Source organism: Oryzias melastigma, linkage group LG15 (genome assembly GCF_002922805.2).
Source record: "Oryzias melastigma strain HK-1 linkage group LG15, ASM292280v2, whole genome shotgun sequence".
NCBI classification, from domain to species: domain Eukaryota; kingdom Metazoa; phylum Chordata; class Actinopteri; order Beloniformes; family Adrianichthyidae; genus Oryzias; species Oryzias melastigma.
This window is the reverse complement of record NC_050526.1, coordinates 6995986-7018721: the sequence shown is the minus strand read 5'-3', so window position 1 is coordinate 7018721 and position 22736 is coordinate 6995986. Positions and strand designations below refer to the sequence as shown.

Below are 22736 nucleotides of genomic sequence, written 5' to 3'. Positions count from 1 at the left end.
AAAGCTGAGTTTTCAGAACTGTAAGATTACCACAACTTTAGGAAAAAGATTTTACAGTGTTATAGGAACTATGGGGGAGTGTATAGTCTGGCAATACGATACATATCCGGATACATGTCTAAGAATATCAAAATATATCCCAAGGCTGTACCAGAACAATTTTTCACTTTTTTTTCAATTTTTAAAAAGTATGAGTTAGAAAATAACCTCTACCTGAATATTAATGCAACTTTCATTTCAATAAAATGGTAAAATCATTTTATTTAATGAACATAACATTAAGTTCTGCAACTGTATTCATATACAAGTTGGTTTTATCCACAAATTCAAAGTGCTTTTATTATGAGAAATTAAGAAATATTTGTTTTGAAACAGTCAACAGAAAAAAACATTTCTCAGTATATATATAAAAAAAATGACTGTGCCTTAAGCAATATTGTTCTATAAGTATGGTTGAGAATCTAAAGTGCTTTTTATTTTCAACATTGCTAAATGTTGCATTTCAGCGGTTCAAGAGTCCTGAACAGAACTTGAACGGGAGCTGAAAAAAATAAAGGGGAGAAGCATTGTAGAGATCACTCTGATCCATCAGTTCTTTGAGCTGGAATCTGTTGCTGCGAAGTGGCAGAGTTTCGGCTTGGCATCCCAAGTCAAAAGTAAGTAGTATGTCTCATAAAAACTGGTTCTCGCAAGATCTTTTCGTTATTTTGGTCATGGTGTAGAGCTGCTCAAAGAGGGTTAATGTGCAGTGCTGTCACCTAGTGGTCGGAGGTTTAGGTAGAAGACAAAAGTAAGACGATGAAGGTCGCTCATGAATAATTAACTCAATATTGTCATGTCAGCATCAGTATTGCCAAACGAAATATTGCAATATATCGATTAATCACTTTTCCCCCAACATCCTTAAGAAAACCCAAACTCTAAAAAAATAATTAAAGAAACTACCCATAAAATACAATATTTGTATCTAATATCTAACCAATCACCAGCACTTTTTTTCCTACAACATGGATTAAATTTCCAGCTTGGTTCTTGTACTTCAGTTTAATAAACATCACATGTTGCCATGACTCAACCTTTACTCTACCAAACTAGAATCCTAAAAACCTTTATTAGAAAAGGTCTATTGGAGTGAGCATCAATGTTTTTCACAAAATTGAAAATAATATGCCAAAAAAAAGGCAAACTAAACTTTAAATGAATAAAGCTGCAATCCAACTTGTCCTTGACTCCTGCTTTTCTGCCTTCTAAATTGTAAACCTCACTTTGTTGCCCCCCTCAGCATTGGATCACATAAAGAAAGCACTTTAAGTTTCTTTGGTCAGTCCATTAAACTTTATATTTTTTATTTTTCTTTTACTTTTTAGCCAAACCAGTCTTTCAAAGTGAAGCAGACTAATCACAATCTTTTTTTTCCACTAAGGGCAAACAGTAATTTATTATCTATTGTTGGAAGGAAAGAAAAAAGCTCGACATGCTCACAAAATCTCTTAACAATGGAGCGGCATTTGGAGTGAAACCCTTTTATATTCAACCCATTTCATAAATTTCCCTCCCGATAATGGACTCAATTGATTGGTGAAGCTTCTCAGGCTTGAAGCGTTTGGGCTATACGAACAAAGCTTAGGAGTTGGGTGGATGAGCAAACATACGGACAGCAGACTAATGCACAAGGGGCATCTCGCTGGGATTAACTTGATGAAAGCAGCAGCCCTCGGAGTATGTTTTCACCCACAAAAGTACAAACAATCAATTTAGTCCGTAGATAAGATGAGGACAGAGCAAATCCTGTCTGCGATCGTGGCATTTCTCTTAAAAGACATTTGTTTCTCTGCTAAGTGCTCTGCCTTGGACACGTCCTCGCTCTGCAGCAATCAAGATGTGCTTTTCCCTCCCCCATCCACCTGCAGAGCCTCTGAATTTTTGTTTCCAAGACTCAAAGAAATGCAAACAAATTAGAAAATGATATATTTTTCATTTCTTTGCAGGCGTTTAAATAATGTTGTTTCATCAAAGTCTCTATGTACAGCGAAACCCAAGCAGGGGGGAGAGAAAAAATCTAATCAACTCAGATTGTTAGAATTTAATCCTGTCCAATTTAGGGTAAAATCATTTTAACTGCATTTGAAAACTGTTTACTGAAGAAAACGGAAAAATTGCTCAGAGAACAGGCACATACAATCACGTTCAGCCAAAGAGACTTCCAGTAGAAGCAGGCTCAGTGAGGGCAGCTATCTACTGCGACCAGTTGTGGTCAGAGAAGACAGGACAGAGATGACAGAAAACACATTCATCCACACACACGTTTGTGCAGCTTCTCTCAGTAGAGCAGTGTATTGACTTCCATTGATTTTGTACATTCTAACCTTCCCTTGACCTACCTTAAGTCTCAACTTAACCGGCAGCTAAGAAAATGCAGGCAGTTACCAACTAGACTTATCATAAGCTAGCTAACATAGCTTCATACCCACCCCTGGTATAATTCACGCCAGAGATGGGTATGAAGCTTCATTCACACTACCTCAGCAACACACGTTCAACTGAGTACTTCCAATCAAAAGTCTATGTAAATGCACGTTTTGAGCTTCTGCATTCAAAACTCGGATTTACGGCTAGCTGTACAAGTTTCTACAACCGTTTTCAGGCTCTACGTACGAAATGTTTATCCACTGAATGCGCATTGAAAATTATAACATATGTTGAACTGTGACCAATCGGGTTAGTAGATTTGGTGGTAAAGTATGTAATTCACGTGTTTTTAAAATTACTTATGTAGAGGAAATTATTAATTGTAGTTTGTGCCCAACCAGACTAAATGACCCCAAGGCTGAATCTGAATTTTACCTACAAGGGTTCTCCCTACTCCTACATTCAGCCCTCCAAAACGGAAAAACGCTCTCTTTAAATTCGGACATCCCTCCCACCGGATGATGTTATCAATAGTAGTCAGTTAGCTCCATTAGCATGGAGCTGCTAGCGCTCGGAAATACACAACATCCCTATTATAACTTTAAAAAGGTCATGTTAAAACAAAAAGTCTTTGCTTACATTTAAATGTAGATTTCTGTGCTTTCAGAGTACAGCCACATGCCCTCCGCAGCGTAGTGCAATGCAATTCACGGCAACGGTTAGCCCATAAAAAGACTATAATGCACAACCCTACCCCTTCAAATGACCCTTCAATCGGAGGGGTAAGTAGAACCAGTAGGGGTAGGGCAGAGGTCTGCAACCTGCGGCTCCAGAGCCAGGTGTGGCAATTTTATCTCTCCATGGTGGCTCACTGGCTACGCTTTTGGCTAAATTGTTACCAACCGAGGTTTTTAGGCTAATTTGGAGTTTAGCCTCTATTTTAGCAACATGCTAACGGTTTTGGCTAGTTTGTTATCAACTGAGGGTTTTTTTTTTAGGTTAATTTAGAGTTTAGCTTCTATTTTAGCATATTGCTAACGTTTTTGACTAATTTAGCTAACTGATAAATTTTATAGGCTATTTTGAAGTTCAGCTAGTAGTTAAGCAACAAGCTAGCTTTTTGGCTAATTTGACCTCTATTGAAGTTTTTATGCTTATTTTGAGTTTAGCTAGTATTTAAGCAAGATGCTAACATTTTTGGCTAATTTATTATTTAGTGGGGATTTTATGGTTAATTTAAAATGTAGCTTTTATTTTTGACTATGTTATTGTACTGAGGAATTTAAGACTATTTTGGAGTTTAGCTAGTATTTAAGCAACAAGCTAGCTTTTTGGCTAATTTAGTATATCCTAAGGTAAAAGCTGAAATACAAAATTTTTTTTTTTTTTTTAAAAAATCACATTTTGAGAGATGGTAGTTTCTTTTTATGTTTGATTTTGTTTGTGTCACAAAATAGACATAAGTGATGTTTAAAAAAGAAAATAATGAATGCAAATCCAAATTTCTTAAGGGCTAAAGTAAATCTCAGCTCTTTTAAGGTTTTGAACAGTGGAAAACAAGTACAAAAGTCTCTTTTACTGTTTAATGTTGCCGACCCATGGGGTAGGGGAAGTATTCAAATTCGACCAGTCTTTCATATACCAGAATAGGGCTGAGAAAGAAAAAGCCACTTTGGACCATTTTGAAAGACATGGCTAATAAACTGTAGAAAAATAAGAAGAAGCCCCTTCCTGCTTGACCAGTGTGAACACCATTTGCTAAATGTGCATTACATGCACTACACATATCCAGTGTGAACGTAGCTTTATATTAACAAATGTGATCACACAGAAATATTACAGGAAACAGATTCGGAACTTCAACAATTAGAGAAAATGAATGGATCAGAAAGATGACCAGTATGAGGAAATGCTCGGTACCCCTCCATCAGTTAGAATTTAACCCTTTAACACACTTAAATAACACACACTTTTACAAACTCCTAAGGTGTTCACTGAATCAACTTGAATCAGATGATTCTGAAGGAGGGAAAAGCAGCTTTTCATTTTGGCTTTGCACCAATGTGTAACACATTACTTATTACACACATTATACACAATATTACACACATTTCACCAAATGATTAAGTTTATTGCAGAAACACTTCACTACTGAAAAGTGTTGCATATCAGCGCAAAGCTGCTTTTCAGAATCCACTGGAATGACATTAAGTGCACTGACGAGTTGTCGTAAGAATGCCAACACTGGATCTAAAGCTGCATTTTTAAAGGGTTAAATCTGTTGATTAAAGATTTTTCTTGCATCAACTGTACTTTTTACCATAAGAGGAAGCTTTTAGATTTGCTTTACAGATGTGGGGTGAAAAACTCAGAGTCTAAATTTGGTAAAAAAATAAATAAATAAAGAGGGCCAATAGCTCAAGTCCCTTCTTGTTTTTCTTAGGAAGATTGTAAAAAACAATTAAACTGTGCAGCAATTGAAGAAAGGTTAAACTTGAAGGTGTAATTTCTTCAGCCGACTCTGATCAGATTTTTTTTGCAGCACTTTAGATCGATTAAAGACTTCTTGGACAGCTTAAAAGGAAGGAGTCTAATCAAATATAGATTTATCTGTATTCTCTCAAAGAAAATGCTCCTAGTTTTGACATGATAACACAAACACTGCTGTTAACTTTTCAAGCAAGAAAAATAGTTGGATTTTTCTTGTCTGCTTCATGTTAAAGGCCGACTTAGCCTGCCTTTTGTGGTTTGTGGTAAAAGAGACAAATTAGGTTAGCTAAAGTGCTGAGCTGTCCTTTACTTAATGCAGAGCAATCAACGCAGGAGGTGTGCCTAAGAGATGTTAATCTTTTTTTCAATCTCTCAAATCTTCAAAACTTTTCAATTATGGAGCTGTTCAATCACAAACATGGAACTCTTCACTTCTGAATTACCATTTTTAATTCATTTTTTAAATCCGGATTTCCATTTTGTTTTGTTTGAGTGGGAAACACTTGATTGGCAATTAAATCCTGCACTGCAGAGCACAAAATGAAAAATCAATAAAATATGCAACATCAGCTAATGTATTTAGCATTTTTCTGCAGACAGTTTAATGCCTATTATCGTTATTCCTATAGGATGGACTTCATTATAGAATTTGATTAACTTGAAGGGATTGAAAAAGTCCATTGTCATAAATTATGGTTTTTGTGGGTTTACCTTTTTCAAAAAGCTGAATTATTAAGCAAAAAATGAACATAAAATCCCAGCTGGGAGCCTTTGGCAATCACTGAATCCAAAGACTTCTAGTAGGGATTTGGTGATTGGTGACATTTGCATAATTATGAACCGCTGTATCTCTATCTATGAAAATTGTGAAACATTTATCATCCAGCTATTGGTGCCTGCAATAGTCAAAAGTTCTCTACATGACTGCATTACTTTTGGCTTATCACATTATATGCCTTTAAAATTTGAAATTAACTCTTACTTGACAGACACATAGCTTTTAAATGACCTTATAATGGCTAAAAATACATGTCTTTAAGTTACCAGAATCATTTCAACTACTCTTATTTCAGCTATGAAGTTATTTTGCTTAGAACAAAAACTTGCCAGGAAGGAGTACAATAAGGATCTGAAGACCATTGATAATGTAGGAAAGTCAGGGAATGAGGATTAATAGCCTCTTTTTTCTTTTTTTTCCTAATCAAATCTTCTCTCACACAAAATCCTAATCGAGTCTGCTGTGTTTTTAGCGTGGATGCAACTTTAGAGTGCATTTAGACTGTGTGAACCAGAATTTGTTTCCTCCGATAATCCAGAACAAATTTTAAGTCTGAATACACCCAAGCTCACCCTGGCCTCTGATCCATCTGTTAAGGTGGTCTTGGTTTGTTCCCAATCGAACTGAGCTCATCCTCAGTCTGAATAGGCTACTTGCTTGGAGCGGAACAAGTCTGGACCAAAATGGCCACCGTAGCCGTGCATTATGGTATGTAAACAGTAGGATAACAGCATGAACCATGGATAAACAAAAAGCAATGATGAGACACAGCAACTCATTGAAATGTGAGATGAATAAAGGGACCTTTAACGTGATACACATTGCTTCTTACAATCTTAAGTTCTAAGTGTTGTCCGTGACGTTGAACTGTCCTGACAAGGATTACAAAGCATAGTATTTCTATTATTCTTTCTCTCATTGCTTTGCCCCGCCCTCATAATTCCTAGCCAATGACTGATGAGATCTTTAGTCACAGGGTTTTATTTACAAGCTTTTGTTCAAAACAGAGTTGTCCGGTTGAAAGGCAGTCTGAATAATGACCAAACACAAAGTTTATTACTTGATCCGGACTCAACTGACTAAGCGGACTCAGTCCGGACCAACGGACATTTCCTGTCATAATGCATTCCTAATATTTTCACAGTTGCAGTATTCTGTGGTGTACTATATCTTGAACAAATAATCCACGAACAGTTTTGAAAAGACTAATAGGCGTCCTTTCTATTCCTCCATTCATTCATTTGTCCATTAATTCATTCATTCATTCATTTACATTCTTTTTTTACTTGTCCCTTTTCAGTAGCTAAAACAAACTGATAAAAGCTGAGAGTCTTTCTTTATGGACAGATCGTTAGAATAGGAGGTTATGTAGCTTTGGACACACAAGGAGTATATTTGTATAAATCCCTTTTGTATTTAAGGCTAAATTTATGTTTCTGCTATATTTGTGTGTATTCTCTTGTGGAATTTATAGACAACAGAGGGAGTTTGGGATGTTAGAGATGGGAAGCATGGGTACAAGAAAGAACAGAGGGGTAAACTATTTGTGGGATAGTTTACCCACCTCCACTCATAGGTGGGGGTGGGATTGCAGACAAATGAAGGTGAGAGTTGCTAGAGGTTTATCACTGTTACTTTCACAGGTAGAATTCTATAACTCTATTTTACTATTTTTAAACTTCTACAGTTATCAATATAAAAAAAAAATCACAAATATATTTTCCTTCACATTCATCCTAAGCTTTGTTTTCTAAATTTGTCAGATTATTATTTTTTTTACTAATTGTTTTTCTGGCACTACTACACGGTGTCTCAAAAAACTATTGAACCAGGAAAAAAAATGCAGTTTTTTAGTTTTTGTTTGATGACATTTTTCCTCCTATGTGACCACCAAGAAACACCAATGTCACAAAATATCCCACAGGAAGCATTCAGAGTATGTATAAAGAAGAGATTCCACACACTGTCTGATTCCGCTGTCTGGGGATTTTCAGAGTTCAGTCGAAAAATGGTTTCACATCATTCATAATTAATCAACAATTAGTCCGAGCAATGAAGCATCAAACGATGCCTCTCTGACAGCCACCATAAGAAACTAAAAACGAAGATTTAACATTGTTTGAAAAAATGAGCATCAGACGGTTGCAGTTTTATTACAAGACGACTCACATCATTCACACTGACACCAACATGGGTGGTCCCTTGGAAATTAATTTAGCTGCTACAGTTGTCGCCTCTAGTTATGTTCAAAAACAACTCTGGATCTACATAAAAAGTGGCCGCATTCGTCATGTTGTTATTGTTTCTGCTTGATGTTTTCAATGTCGGATCAGGAACACGCTGGAAATATGATGTTTGCATTTAGATTCCGTTTTTTCCTCTCAACTTCCTAATTAGACTGAAACAATATTTAGGGGGTTGCCATTTTAATGATGGTTCACTGAGGGATGAGTAAGCAACAGGTTTTATTTGAAGCTTGGTTGGAAAAAGCTCCATCTTACTGTGCTGATATGCAGAAAAGGTCTGTTTCCTTTGATTAATAGCCGTAATGCAGCACACTGCAGAGATGATACATGGATAAATCGCAAGCTTTGTTAAAAATCTCGTGCCAACTGATGTGGTGAAGCACTATAGCAGCTTTATATGCGAGTACTTATCTTTTTTCTTTATGAATTGATTGATGTAGAATTAGAAAATGTATGATTTAGTTCGGCAGTAAGGCTGCAAACGCTGCATGCCTCATGGGACCGGGGTGTGCAAGTCTGAGCGCACAAGAGACATTTGCTTTGAGCTGACACAGTATATCACTGTGATGTTATGGCGGTAACACCTTCATTGCCATGGAGGTTGTCCTGTCAGCTATCTGAGAAAGTCAAACCCTTGGCATGCCCAAACAGCACTGGCTGCTGTAACCGTTTTAAGGTTTTAAAGAAATCTCTGTAACGGGTAAAGACAGCCTTTCCTTAAGTGGAAGAAAAAGAAAAAAACAAGGGAGAGATTGAAAGAATGACCAACAAGAAAAAAAAAGGAAAGAAACAGAATGTTGAAATAAAAGGATGACTAAACCCAAGTCCTAAGAGGGTGAGAGCCAATCTGAAAAATGATTGGTTGACTTTCCTGAGGCAAAGCTCTCTTTGCTCACATCAATAAAACATAAACATGAATAAATGCACTGCTTTTGCCCTTGCAGAGTTCTAACTTAATTTCATGTATGCAAGTGAGTGATGATATGCATGGAGAATTGTGTTTACCTTGAAGGCTCAAAATAATTCTGGAAGCCATTTTGTGTTTGTTTGTTGGGAGAATTTACATAAAAGCAATCCTGAAACATAAACTCTTAGAAATTTGTGGTAAATGCAGCTTTGTTTGCTGGGTCTCTGTTAAAGAAGTCATCCCAAACTGTGCAGTTTCTCTATTGACCTGTCACAGGTGCAGAACCGATCAAGAATGTGAGCATCACAGTCTTTAAAAGATGCCCCATTTGATTGATCCACTTAAGGGGAAATCATTTAAGCAGTCTTCTGCCTCACCAGCCTCTTTTGGCCCCTGAGGTGGATCTTCTCTGACTGGATTCTGTGGGTCAGCTTTGTTAATGAGCCAAATTTGGAACATGTTGACAGCAGTTCTCTTGTTGTTGACGATTGCCCCCTCTGGTGGGGGAAGCCTGAAAGCTAATTATCAGAATCTTTACATCTATAAGGGCTGGTTGAGAATTATTGGTGAGTAATTTAAAAAGCACATGGAAAATCGTTGAGGAAAAATATGGTTTATGTCATCTCCATTGACGATTTTGGAGGAAATAAAACTTTACTAATAGGGGCGGGGCTACAGGGGGGCAAAGGGGGACAGCTCCAGCAAAAAGCCTTTCCACCTACTCCCCCAATTTTTGAGTCAATAATATTAGTATAATTTGTGAAAAACTATAAGAAATCATCAATACACACTTAGTTAAGCATTAATAATAGCACCTGGGCTAAAAGATCTGCTTAACATTAGCAAAAAACTATTTGAAACTATTTGAAAACCATATTTTTGATAATATTATCTGTAATGGCCTTCCACTCTGCTGCCCTCATTTGTAAAGTAAATAAGTGAGCAAATCTTTATGTATATAGCACTTTTCTAAGAGAGCGACTCACAAAATTAAAGTGTCTATACCATGTAAAATAAACTTTTGGACCTTTTAAGTGTATTATACTGTTGAAATCTCACTATAAACAACCCCAAAGTGGTATTTTGATCTGTTCACGCATTTCTGAGTAATTTTCTAAAACCTCTCCTCTGAGCACCAGCCTCTACCAACCCATGAAAATGAACGGGTTCTCACGAGCTGATGTCACAGAACAGCCCCTACCAGGAAGAGTGTAGGAGCCAGCACTGCCCCGAGGCTAACACAAACACTGTCTCCAGCGGCTTCTGGAAGATAGCTTCACGATCTCTCCTGGCTACAGTCTGTGCTATTTGTGTTGTGATCTGGCCAAGAAACGTTCAATCGATTTTGTGTTTAAGCTTTGTGTGGTAGCACATGCCAAAGAACATTCTGGTGAAGAATCTGCACCACATTTTGGGGTAGATCTTAAACGTATTGGAGAATGGCGCAAGCAGACAGGGATATTGGAAGGACGACTGGAGAAAGGGAGCAAACGGATTTCCTGGTGAAAAAAGTAGCAGATAAGACAGATACACAAAAAGCACATCCATATTTGAAAAATTTGGATGTTTGTTTTTGGGCGAAATGCCGAGACGCTGCCGAAGCCAACATCATGAAATGATCACAAGGAGTGAAAGACGGAGTCTCAGAGATCTAGGCATCCTATTTCTGGGTAGGAAAATAGTTTGAAAAAATAACTCGTATTTCATAAATTTGTTCTTTATTGTATCAAAGGTAAAATATTTTCACATATTACTCAGAAAGACTTAAGAAAAGCATGTTATTGGTTCTTTAAAATTAAATAAAATCTCAGGATTCCTAAACAGGTAAAACCCAATAAAACATACTCAGGCATATAAGTAAAACACAAGTGAATGTAAGTAAAAGACACAAAAAAGTCAGATAAAAGCTCTTCTAAATGAAAACTTCTTAACTTGAATTTGAAAGTTTTTGACTAAGTCAAGCTGGTGCAGAGACAGAGGGAGGTTGTTCCAGAGTCGGGGGGTGATTGTCTGAAAGGCAACACCTCCAAAAAGAGTATTTGGAACACATAAAAGATTCTTCTCAGTGGACCTCAAGGGAATTAAGAGGTTCTAAATATAGTTGAGGGTTTGTACCTGCAAGGTTCTAAAAACTAAAATGTTTTCTAAATTTAACAAGAAGCCAATGTCCAAAGTCATCTGCCCACCCCCCATTAAATTGGTCGAGCTCTGCCACTGATGGGAAACATTACCAAACATTCAACGATTTAGTAGAATACATTTTAGTTAACAACTCTGCAAAATTAAATTGTCAAAAACTCAACCTGATCCATTTTGTGAAGAGTTTATCACAACAATATCTAGCAGAGCTTTTCCATTTTTGGTCTAATTTGTTATCAAGCATAAAGTTTGACCCTTTTTTAGATACCACACCTAAACAAAATTATTTAATCCCATTCTATTAAAGTGCTGCTGTTTTAATCAGATTATTCCATGTAATCCATGCTATCTGTTTACTAACACTGTAACCCCTTCATGCCTGACTCTATTTCCAATAATACTAAAAAAGATGTTCTTCTGTCTTTTTTCCATTCAAATGGATGCTAAATTGAGTTAAATTCTGGATTTAATTTTGAATAGCAAATAAGCAACAAATGGTATGAAAGGGTTCATCCTTAAACGTCCAGCCAAGCTTGTTAACCGTTTTTTTCCAGCAAATCTGTGGCTCCATTTTTAAGAATGACAGGCCTGCCAAGCCATCAGTGGTTAGAAGAGATGGGAAAGAACAGTTAATGGGGATCAAACAGGTTAACCTTTATTTGCCGAACTGATCTTGAAACGTTTCTTCCTGTTTATTACTGCGGAAGTCAAACAGAGAGCATGTTTGCTGCAGTTTGACGGCACAGAACACTCAAGGAGGATCCTCTGTGCAATTTTTTTTTTTCTTATATTTATCTTTTATCGTTTCATGGGGAAGATACATCGTCACCACAAAACATCAGAGGTAAAATAGCATTGTTAATGAATGTAATCGGCTGCTTTGTTTGCTCAAAAGGGGTCTGGCTGAGGCAAAAAGTAATTTTTCTTGCCAAACGTGATATTATCATGTTAGTTGAGGTTCTTTCTGACATTTTGAGATGTCTGTTGACATGTTTGGACTTTTAGTGGTGTGTTTACAGGTTGTGCATATTTCATGAAGCTGCAGCCACCAACACCTCCAACAGGCATATTTTTTAAATACTCTTTTGTCCATATAGCTATGTTTTTTTTTTTTATTACAGCATTGATTCATGTACTGTACATTTAGAATTTATGGAAAATTAGCTTCAAATTATTTCCCAGCTAGAGGTTAATATGTGTAAAGAAGCATGAATATAAATATGTATTTTATTCAAGCATTGGAGGTATTGCTTGGGTTTCACGAGTATTTCATGCGGCCAGCAGGGCTTTTTCCTGTCATTTTAGAATACTGGATGGACCCTGAAAAGACTGCATCCTACTCTCCTAAAGTAATTATGTCAAATAAATAAATAAATAACAAAGTCCCATCGGTGGAGTTGTCATTAAGAATAGATTGAGAGAACACTTACTAGCAGTTAAAGCTGAAGTAAAAAATATATTAAAGTAAAGTAAAAAATATATATTATACATAAGAGGAAAAAATTGGTTAAGTAATTTACTAAACTGCTGCTCCTTTATTATCTCTTTGTCATATGTCACAAACTTTGAAGCATTTTTCTTTTTATAGATTTGATTTTTTTTTTATTGACACAAAAAGGCTGAAAAATAGCTATATTTGTATTGTTTTGGCCCCTTTTTTTTGTTCTTTGATGTTTCTGAGATTACTGTAATGGTGCGCAATTTTGTTAAGGATTTCAGACATGATTAAAGCGAACTGAATATGCAATCTAAAAGCCGAGCATCTGTTTATTGCACACAGTCATCAGGTCAAAACTGCTTTACATCTCATTTTAGTATCTAAAAATAAAAAGCTTTTTTAAAATGTATTTTGGTCTTTATAATAATCCCTAACATTGAACTGGTTTTGTTTGCAGAAAGAGAATAAAGAAAAAACACATGATCAAACATTTGTTTTTTACTCATATTTATTTTTCAAAGCCAGCAATTAGGCCCAACATCACAGCCGTTTAAGTAAGTCTGTACTCCAAATTGATTCAGACTCCGGCGTTGGACCTTGCAGACATGGTGCATTTAGTTATGCAAATGCTTATCTCTCTGTTTGATTGGTTAATTAACCTGTAATGCAGATAGTCCCAGCCATGCAGTGGCCGTGTGATGGCTAAATTGTGGGTCAATTGGGTTTTTAACATTTTCAAAGCAGACTCTGTGGCTTGTCTGTGTTCCGCTGAGTGTTTTGTGGCTTTTACACGGTTTAATAAGTCTTTCCATGGGTCCCATAAGGTTAATGCGTTTAAACTCACTGTAATTGAGCTTTCGGCCTATCTTTCATGGTTTTATTCAAAAGAGAGAGAGAGAAAAAAAATCATCATATTATGTCATGTTTTAGTCTCTGGATCATTATTATCCATCATCACTTCTCTTCCCTTCACACCATGTCCCAAAGTCTCTAACCCATCATTCCTTCTATCCTGAATTATGAGAATTCCCATGGGAAGTCATTTATATTGCCATTGGAGTGGCAATAATGCGTTTGCACACCATTTCACTCCGCACTCCCGGCTTTGGCGTGCTTTTATAGGCCACTTTTTTCTCAGTTTTCTCAGAAACTCATGGCGAGGCATCATGGAAGAACGCTCAAAAAGGCTTTCCGGAGCACAAATCAGACTGGAAATGAAAGATATTTAAGATATAGCACAACAATTCAACATTAATTGTATTGATGGACAAAAAAACAAAAAAGAAAATATGAAAAAGTCGTTAGAGTGGTGCAATGCAGCGATCAACTTGATAGCTTTTTTTCTTGTTCACTGAACAGAGACGTCCAGATTTTGCTGTCATGCAGGTGTCATTCCAAATGGAAAAAAAATAACAATTTTTCTACCTTTACACTGACATATTCTGGTAACTCTTAGATGACTTGTCCTTGTTTATTACCAAAGAAATAGCAGCATGTGGTCCTCATTATGATTTCATAGAAAATATCAACTGTAATGTTAACTGGCAAGAGTCTGGCGATACGATGCGTATCATGATACAATGTGTATCGCGATACAATTTATATCTCGATATATCCCAAGACTATAACAGAACAATTTTTCTGATATTTTTGTTGAAACTAAAGCTTCCTGCATGACCTGTTGCTCAGCTAAATTACTTCACTTGTTCTTATCTGAGGGCGCTATAAAGCATCGCAATCTACATTTTTATGACACTGGCAGCAACTTAGCAGAGAGTTTCAATTCGGTACTCATCTCAGGTAAAAACTAAGTAGTACACGTCTCATGGCAACAAAAACCAGGCTGACTAAACATTTAACACAAGGTGGTTCTTGTTTTAGTTGGTGTAGAGCTGCTCATGGAGGCTCAGTGTGCTGTGCTCCCAACTAGCGGTTGGGGGTTTAAATGGTAAACTAAAGTAAAACACTGAAGGACGCTCATCAATAATTACTAAAATATAATCTTGTCAGCATTTTAATCAATACAGGTATCATCAAATTAAATATTTCAATATTTTTGACAAAATGATTTTTCCTTACAATTCATACGGGCCATGTCAACCAACGTCCAAGAATGCGCTGAATGTTGGTTTTTAAATGCACTTTTAGCATTGTTAAGATCCAACTCAAGGGAAGGGAAAATAAGGTGTAAAAATTAAGAAATCCAGACTGGAGCACTGTGGTAGGGTGCAGCTTTAATTAGCTGTTAGCAGGAAAATGATTGCCTCATAAAAAAAAAAGTTCAACAAGTTGTAATTTTGGCAAGTTGTAAGCTAACATTACAACAGAAAAATTGCTCCACGTGAAAGTCACAAAAGGACACCCACCAATTAACAAAAGAGTTTAACAAAGAAAACAACAAACTTTCATTAAGTTTTTCTGATACTGACTCTCAACATAAGCCCTCCACCAAAGCCCACAATAAAGAGGACTGGAGCTTAATGCTGGAGCAAGCTGGTTACCAGAAAGGGTGATACAAAAGCTGCCAACTCTGTTTGGAAAAGTCAATTCTTTTATGCAGGTGTGGCTTCTTAATCATTGGTCCACAGCGGATGGGGTCATGAGGATCAGGTGTGAGAGAGCGGGTCCACACTCAGCTGCAGCTCAAACACCAGAAAGGAAGTTTCACTCACTCCAAGACACAAAACAGATAAAAAAATATACACAAAGTGATACATTTTTAAACGATTGACACTTACTGAATTTAAAAGGACTTTACCACCAATTCTTAGTCCCTAATTGGTCAAAAGTTCGACTGGTATAGTAGTCAATGAGGATTCGATAGAAACGCGTTTTGAACCCGGAAGCCCAAAATACTGTATATGTTTACATTGTTTACTGGGGTGGCTGTGGGACGCCGGTAAGGCGGAAGATCGGAAGATTGTGAGTTCAATTCCCGCCTTGCTCGCCCATGTGTCGAAGTGTCCTTTGGCAAGACACTCAACCTCACATTGGCTCTGGTGGAAGATTGGCACTTGTGTTTGACAGCGGAGCTGCTACCAGTGTGTGAATGTGTGTGTGGTTGTAAAACGCTTTGGCTCTTTGAGGAAGGTAGAAAAGCGCTATTCAAGGATACGCCTTTTCTTTTTTTGTATTTATATTAACATTTGTCCGTAAAAAGGTTTTGTACTTGTCAAAAATATTGTCCAACCATAAAAAGTTACGTCTGTTTGTGAAATGTCACATGCACATACAGGCATACACATTGATCGACAATGACAAAACCCAAGTTGCAAATGTAATCCCACACATTCTCACTCCCAACTCGTCCGCGTCCCTTTTTGGCGTTTTGGTGTCCCCAACTTCTCATTTTTTGACGTGCAGTAACGGACATGGTAACAGGCAAAGAACCGGTACCAGGCTTGGGTTAAGGTATTGGTCTGCGTCCCGTGAGTTGGGGACCCATGAGTAGCGTATGCATTTTTTCTTTGGTTGTGGCCCGGTACTAAACGGCCCTTTGGACCGGCACAGGTTCGCGGCCCGGAGGTTGGGGACCTCTGATTTAATGGGAACAGCCAGCACTTCAAAAAACGATGAGTTAAAAAGTGATGCAGAGGGGGCCCGAACCATACGTCCATTGTCACCCAATCAGTGCACTGCTTGTACCAGCCAATCAGATGATTATCCATGCCAGGAAGAAGAAAAATCGACTGTGTAGAATAAATAAACCTTTTTTAGTGTTAATATTTTTTAATGGTATAGCATTTTAATGGTATTGTATTTTTAATACAATCAGATTCTGTCTCAAACAGATCAGTGTGGTTGAATCAAACTGATTAATAGATAAATTGAATATTTTTTTATTTTTTTTTCTACATATATAAAACACAAATCTCTTACCTTTTTATGGACACATAATACTTTTGCACCAAATCTAGCTTCATACTTGTCATTGGAAGTGATCATTTGAACACACATTGCAGATGGAGGTGTAAATGTTTAAGCTGCTTGTCCAAAATGTCATCTGATTCAATCGGGTGTATCTGTTGCCTCTGCAGGTAATTCTGATCTTGACTAAGCTGTATGACTTCAACTTGGGGGCTGTTACGGAGAGCTCACTCTGGAGGTAAGTTACCTGCCTTAAACGTTGCGGTTTTTCCCTTTTCAATCCTAATATAAAGGTTAGGGCATCAGGCTTATAAAAACAGCAATAATATATTCATTGGAGTGCTGTATACTGTAAGTGTGATTTATGGTGTTCTCTCCTTGTGGGATATGAACAATCAAGTTTCAGCAGAAGCCACTATGAAGTATGTTTTAATAAAGGGAATGGAAGTAGCACAGATTGAAGCATCCTCCTTTTTGCTTCCTGCAGCTCCATAAATAACAGAAGTAACACTGCAGCTACCTTTTTAAAACGGCTCTATGTACTGTCCATCATCAGCAAAGAAAATGTTCGAAAGGCTGCCTCTGAAAGATGAGCCGGATGGCTGATCTGAGCTCCCCACTTTTTTTTTTTTTTTGGGGGGGGACTTTTTTGACCTAGAAAGTTTCTGATGGACTCCCTGATTGATTGTCATCTGCAACCTTTTATTTCAGGAGCAATTGACATGCTATCGCGACTGTATTGCCACAGTAATTTTATGCGGTATGTACTGAGGGTTGAGCTACACTGCTTTGTCAGGTCATAAATAAAAAAGCGAATTCATTAAGGATTACACCACAGAGCCCAATCCAGAGACTATCATACCTTCTCTCACCTCACCAAGAGCCTGCAGAGAACTCATTTCGTTTTGAAATACACGTAAAAAAGAGACCATCAGTCCACCAAGCATAGAATTTCAAATTAATATCTGTTTCTCCAGAGGCATCTCCAAGATTTACACATGACTTGACTCACTTTGAAATTCAATATTGTGTACAAGAGATATTCCATCATCATGGTGTCTCCTTAACAATAGCCTACGAGTAAATTACTGTACCTACGGGAGTGCACAAAGTCTTACGTTGGGTATTAGAAAAACAGTGATCCCAACATTATGAATAGAAAGGCAGGTAAATGATTTTGTGATAAAATGATGAATGTATACAACTGCCAGCTTTTTGTTGTGGAAAAACGCAGGGAACAGATCAATGGCTGATGAAGACAAAACATCCAAACTCTGCGTGTTTTGTGATGAAGCTTCGCTCCGTAATGGCATCAACTAAAGAGGTTGTCTTCCACCTGCGCCGACCAAGACATTTATGCCATCTGAGAGGAGCACTTAAGCTCAAATACTGATGTGTTTAGGGGTAAGTCTGTGAAAACAATGTCAACGGCAAAAAGGGATAATTCAAGTTAATGCGCAGACAATGATAGCAGACTGTGCATCCAATTATGCAGTGAAATTACATTTGGCAGAACGGTGAGCGCCGATTGGATGTTTGTCTCAAGAAGCAACACCAAGACTAGAATGACAAACTCATCCGTCCTTGTCAGGTGAAGCGAGCGTGAGGAATAAAGGGACGTTCAGTTCTTCATCATTCTCAATTCTTTTTAAGACTATGCAAATTTCTAATTATTTTACACCATTTTTTATTTCTATTTTTAAGACTGTCAAACACTATCAAAGTTTCCCAGGCGAATTTGATTTAAAAAAGAAGGAAACGGTGAGCAAAAGCAAAATCACGTTAAAAATTAAATGTCTTTATTGCACAGACTGTTGCTTTTTCTGAGATTAATAATAGTATTTTACCTGTTCATGACTTTAGGTTATGCATTTAAAACAACAACAGTGTGCTGTATCAAAGAAGAAAGACTTTCCACTCCAAGTATCTTCTGATCTTTTGCAAAAGTATTCCAAATATTTTTTTTAGTATGATTATGCCATTTTTTGATAAATCAAAAACCTTCTGGTTGTGTCAGAACTCCCCCCAATCAATATATAGTGCGTTTGCCATTTTTAGTGCTGTCCAAACCTACTAATTCCAAAATCGAGTGCAATGGAATTTTCCCAGAAGTCTTTGCGAAAAGCTAGTGTACATCGATGGTCACTAGATTAGCGGATATAGACCACAATGGATTGAGGTCGAAACATTTCTATCAAAAAAACATGTTTAAATGTAATATTTGAATAAACCATTCACATTTTCACCATCAGAACAAAGTGGAGTTATAAATAAACGTTGTGAAATGTTCGTTTTGATTCGATTTTCACTTAGTGAAATTGGTGACATCACATCCGGTCTTTAGAAAAACGAAAGAAAAGTAGTGAGCATTGTGTCCAAATTACCTTAAAAATCCGGGGGACTATATAGTCCTGCACTGTATAGTTTTTTAGTAGTTGGGGGAAATTCGGACAAGCCCGAGTCATTGTCTCGGACATAGTTTCTGTAGAGCGGCAGGAGTTCATCAGCAATCTGGCTCTGAGTTGTGGGTGGGACTGTTGGTGGGGAGTAAGCCTGCCTCTACTTCCCAACATTCATCTCTTTACACTCTCTCCTGCTAGCTTACAGCCCCATACACCCCAAACCTAACCTTTCCGGTGCAACAAAAATGGCGAGCAATAATATGGCCAGCCAGACAAGCTATGGCGACCCCATATGGTTTAAAAGTGGGCCCCAAATGGGTTTGTCTGCAGTTTCTGTGGTGGCCTCACCTGTGTTTGCCCGTATTAGCTTAAGTGGACACTCAGTGGGTTGGCTAGTTACGCTAGTCAGTCACCTGGCAGACAGGATAGCGAGCACTGCGGCCCAGGGGCCAGCAGACCGTACAGGGTCGCCCCTCCAGGCTGCTGGTCTCTTAGCAGTGGAGCCAATGTGGGCAAACACAGATGGGGCCACCTTGGAAACTGCAGACAAACCCAATATTCTGCCCACTTTTAAACCATAAAAGTGGGCAGAATACCCACTTGACCTTGCTGGCTGGGTAAAAGCAACTTGCAAAGGCAGCTGATCACTGCTAGCTCGAGCTGCTAGCTTTGCAGAGAAAGTCTTAGCGTGAGGTGCAGCAGACGCTTCCTGAATGACATCAGCAAGTGAGGACTTGATCGTTTTCGTGGGTATGGGAAGGGCTGCTGTTGAGAGTACAGGTTTGTAGAGGGTTACTCAGAAATAGGTGATCAAAATACTGATTTGGGGTTGTTTGTAGTGAGGAATGAATATCATAGTACACTAAAAACCTAAAAAAGTAGATTTTTCATCCTACAAGCCTCTTATGTTCAGGCTTTACCCGTTTCCTTCAACAAATAGGTTATTGAACAAATAAAAGGCTAGGCTTTCCTGAAACATTACATCATTAAAAAAAAAGGTCTCTCTGCATCGTCCCTAAAATAAAAATACAGTTTAATCTCCTAATATTCACCTAATTTTTGTTTTATCTCTTAAGACAAAAGCTGGAAGGCAATTGCGAACCCTCTTTTATGACATGAGTTATGTTGTTTGTTTGTGTTCAGGTCCACTGATTATGGCAGCACCTACACCAAACTCAATGACAAAGTGGGTTCAAGGACAGTGTTAAGCTACCTGTACGTGTGCCCTACCAACAAAAGGAAGGTCAGCTTCTCCCTGCGGCTTTTATCTGCTCTCCTTCAAGCTCAGTCCAGCCATCAAATTACAGTTTTCTAAAATTGCCACACGAACATACGTCTTTACTCCCCTCTCTCTCTCTTTTTTTTTTCTAATGCTGCATCTCCTCTCTGTACTTTAGATAATGATGCTTAGCGACCCAGAGGTAGAGAGCGCTGTTCTCATCAGTTCAGATGAAGGGGCTAGCTTTGAGAAGTATCCCATTAACTTCAACATCCTGAGCCTCCTCTTCCACCCCACACAGGAGAACTGGATCCTGGCTTACAGTCACGAAAACAAGGTAGCTTCCACCGTCAACGTTTGCATGGAAACAATGGGATAAATTATGCCAAACTCATTTGCATTTTCTTTATTTTGTTTTCACCCCAGTTCCTTAATAACATCCCCTCCCTTAAAACCTGCTCTTGCCTTTAATTTTCTCCTCCAGCTCTACAGCTCCATGGATTTTGGGAGGAAATGGCAGCTCGTTCACGACAACGTGATGCCCGGCAGATTCTACTGGTACAACAAAGTGGACCTCGCCCGTGAACTGTTTTGTTCAATAATTGACAGTAATTTGCATAATGATGATGTTCATAAATTCAGTAACCTCTTGTCAAAAGGAGATCTCCCCTATGGCATTCAGGCGCAAAACCCATTACACCCTCCTCACGTAGACTGGGAACAACATTGTGTTTCTTCGTCGGCAACACAACATGCTGTTTTTGTTTGTCACTCTCATTTAGTAATCTCAACTACACGGACACAAGGCAATGCATATTGATGTGAGCCCGGTTACCTCGCTTCCTTTTATGATACACGTCCAGCTAGGAGTTGTTGTTTTATTTTTTAAGCCGGGATAGAAAGGACATCGGTTTGGAGGACGTCCCCTCCACATGTGAGAACAGTCAGATGTTTCAGAAATTAGAGGAGCTCAGCAGGTAGAGCAGCACCGGAAACAATGCATTATTTCTGTTCTTGAAAACCTCCTCATGCTTGTTATGTATCAGAAAGTCATTTTCCAAAATACCACTGCAGATGCCTACCATTTCATAACGACACGCATTTGCTACAGTAGGTATTTATGGGAACATAAGATGTTTCTTTCACCTCCCCTCCCTTGTTGTTGCCTTTGTTGATACCTTGGTGAATTGGGATTAATTGCCGCTGGTGGCAGAGATTCTACACTGATAAAAAGCACACTGTTATGGGTTTCTAAGAATAAGGGTGTCCCTCTACACCTGCTATACTCAGATTAGCCCTCCTCTTCTTTTCTTCTAATTCTCATTTATCCTTTTCTTATCTGCTGACCCTGTTTCTCCCCCCGCTCTATCTTCTTCCTCTCCTCTCATTCTTTTAAGGTCGGTAATGGGGCTGGACAGAGAATCAGATGTGGTCCACATTGAGGCGCGCATCGAAAAAGGCCGTGAGTGCTGAACTCCTGTCGTCTGCTGTAGCAAGACCCACAGGACCCCCCCGTGCCTCTCATCTAGAGCGAGGTCACGGGCAAGATTACAGCTGTTCTGCTGCTCAAACCACTCCCCAAAGTCAAGTAAAGCTGAATAGGTGTCTCCTGGCAAAAACGGAGAGCTTTAGTGGGCTGATGGATGTTTTTTCTGCTTAATCTATCCCCTGTGCTCCATAGGCAAACCTCCACTAGCCCATTTTAAACGGTGTCAGAAATTCTGTCAAGCCAATTATGGGAGCTTCTTGCATGTTGGAAAAAACAAGTGGGGGAGAATGTATTGGAATTAGCATACAAGCCCTTGTCATCTAATAACATTGCTGCCATTTTGTTATTTATATTTCACTTAGAGAAAATTAAACTGTACATACCACAGCAGGTATTTTGACACCTGTAATTTTCTTGTAGACAATTCCCAACATTTTCAGAAATAATTAAAGCTTATAAAAATTTGTGTCATAAAAACTACAATTAAAATAACCAAATTTTCTGTATAAAGAAGTCTAGAGCATGCACAGCTCTCAAATAATATACTTCACCATAAACCCGGGCTCATACTGAATCCGGCCCGGAGTCTTTACGTAACTTGAAAAGTGCGAGAGGCACAAACACCGCATCCGGTCTGTTCTGGCCTCTCCAGCACTCCGTATCCGTTTCGTTGGCTTCAAATTTTTGCCAGACGCCAGAGCCAAGCCAGAGCACTTTTTTTTTAAGGAGGGGCTATCAACAACCCAAAAATAACTTAGAAGAGAAATCATGTGATTGAATGCAGAGTGTATCCAGTACATTTTTCAAAATAAAACCTATTGTTTTCACTATATTGTCAACATTATGTCATTGGGATAAGCAATCCCAGTGTGTAGCTAGTGTGAGTCTTTAGCTAGACCAGAGGTCTGCAACCTGCGTCTCTAGAGACACGTGGCTCTTTTATCTCTCCATGGTGGCTCTCTGGCTGAAGAAATATATAGGTATTTACAGTATATATATATATATTTTTTAATTTTAGTAATTTAGTTTACTTAGGAATTTTAGGCTTTTTTGGAGATTAGCTAGTAATTAAGCAAAAAGTTAGCTTTTTTTTGCCTAATTTGGCCTATTCTAAGTTTTTTATGCTAATTTGGAGTTTAGCAAAAAATGTAGCGATAAGCTTTTGGGTAATTTATTATCTAATTATATTATTTGGACTAATTTAGAGTTTAGCTTCCATTTAACAACAGGCTAACATTTTTGAGTAATTTAATTTACTGAGGAATTTTAGGCTGTTTCGCAGTTTAGCTAGTAATTAAGCGACGAGCTAGCTTTTTGGCTAATTCGGCTTCTACTACTTTTACTATTTTTTT

At 38.0% G+C, this 22736-nt stretch overlaps 1 protein-coding gene across 2 annotated transcripts in view; it reads left to right on the top strand.

The window, feature by feature from the left end:
• Positions 1-22736, top strand: part of sorcs3b (sortilin related VPS10 domain containing receptor 3b) — a 67231-nt gene that overhangs the window by 8147 nt on the left and 36348 nt on the right. For both annotated transcript variants that reach the window (XM_024296665.2, XM_024296664.2), the window contains exons 2-6: positions 16445-16512; positions 19820-19919; positions 20074-20232; positions 20380-20453; positions 21293-21357. In XM_024296665.2, the coding sequence (XP_024152433.1) occupies positions 16445-16512; positions 19820-19919; positions 20074-20232; positions 20380-20453; positions 21293-21357 (466 nt within the window). The remainder of the gene's footprint in view (positions 1-16444; positions 16513-19819; positions 19920-20073; positions 20233-20379; positions 20454-21292; positions 21358-22736) is intronic.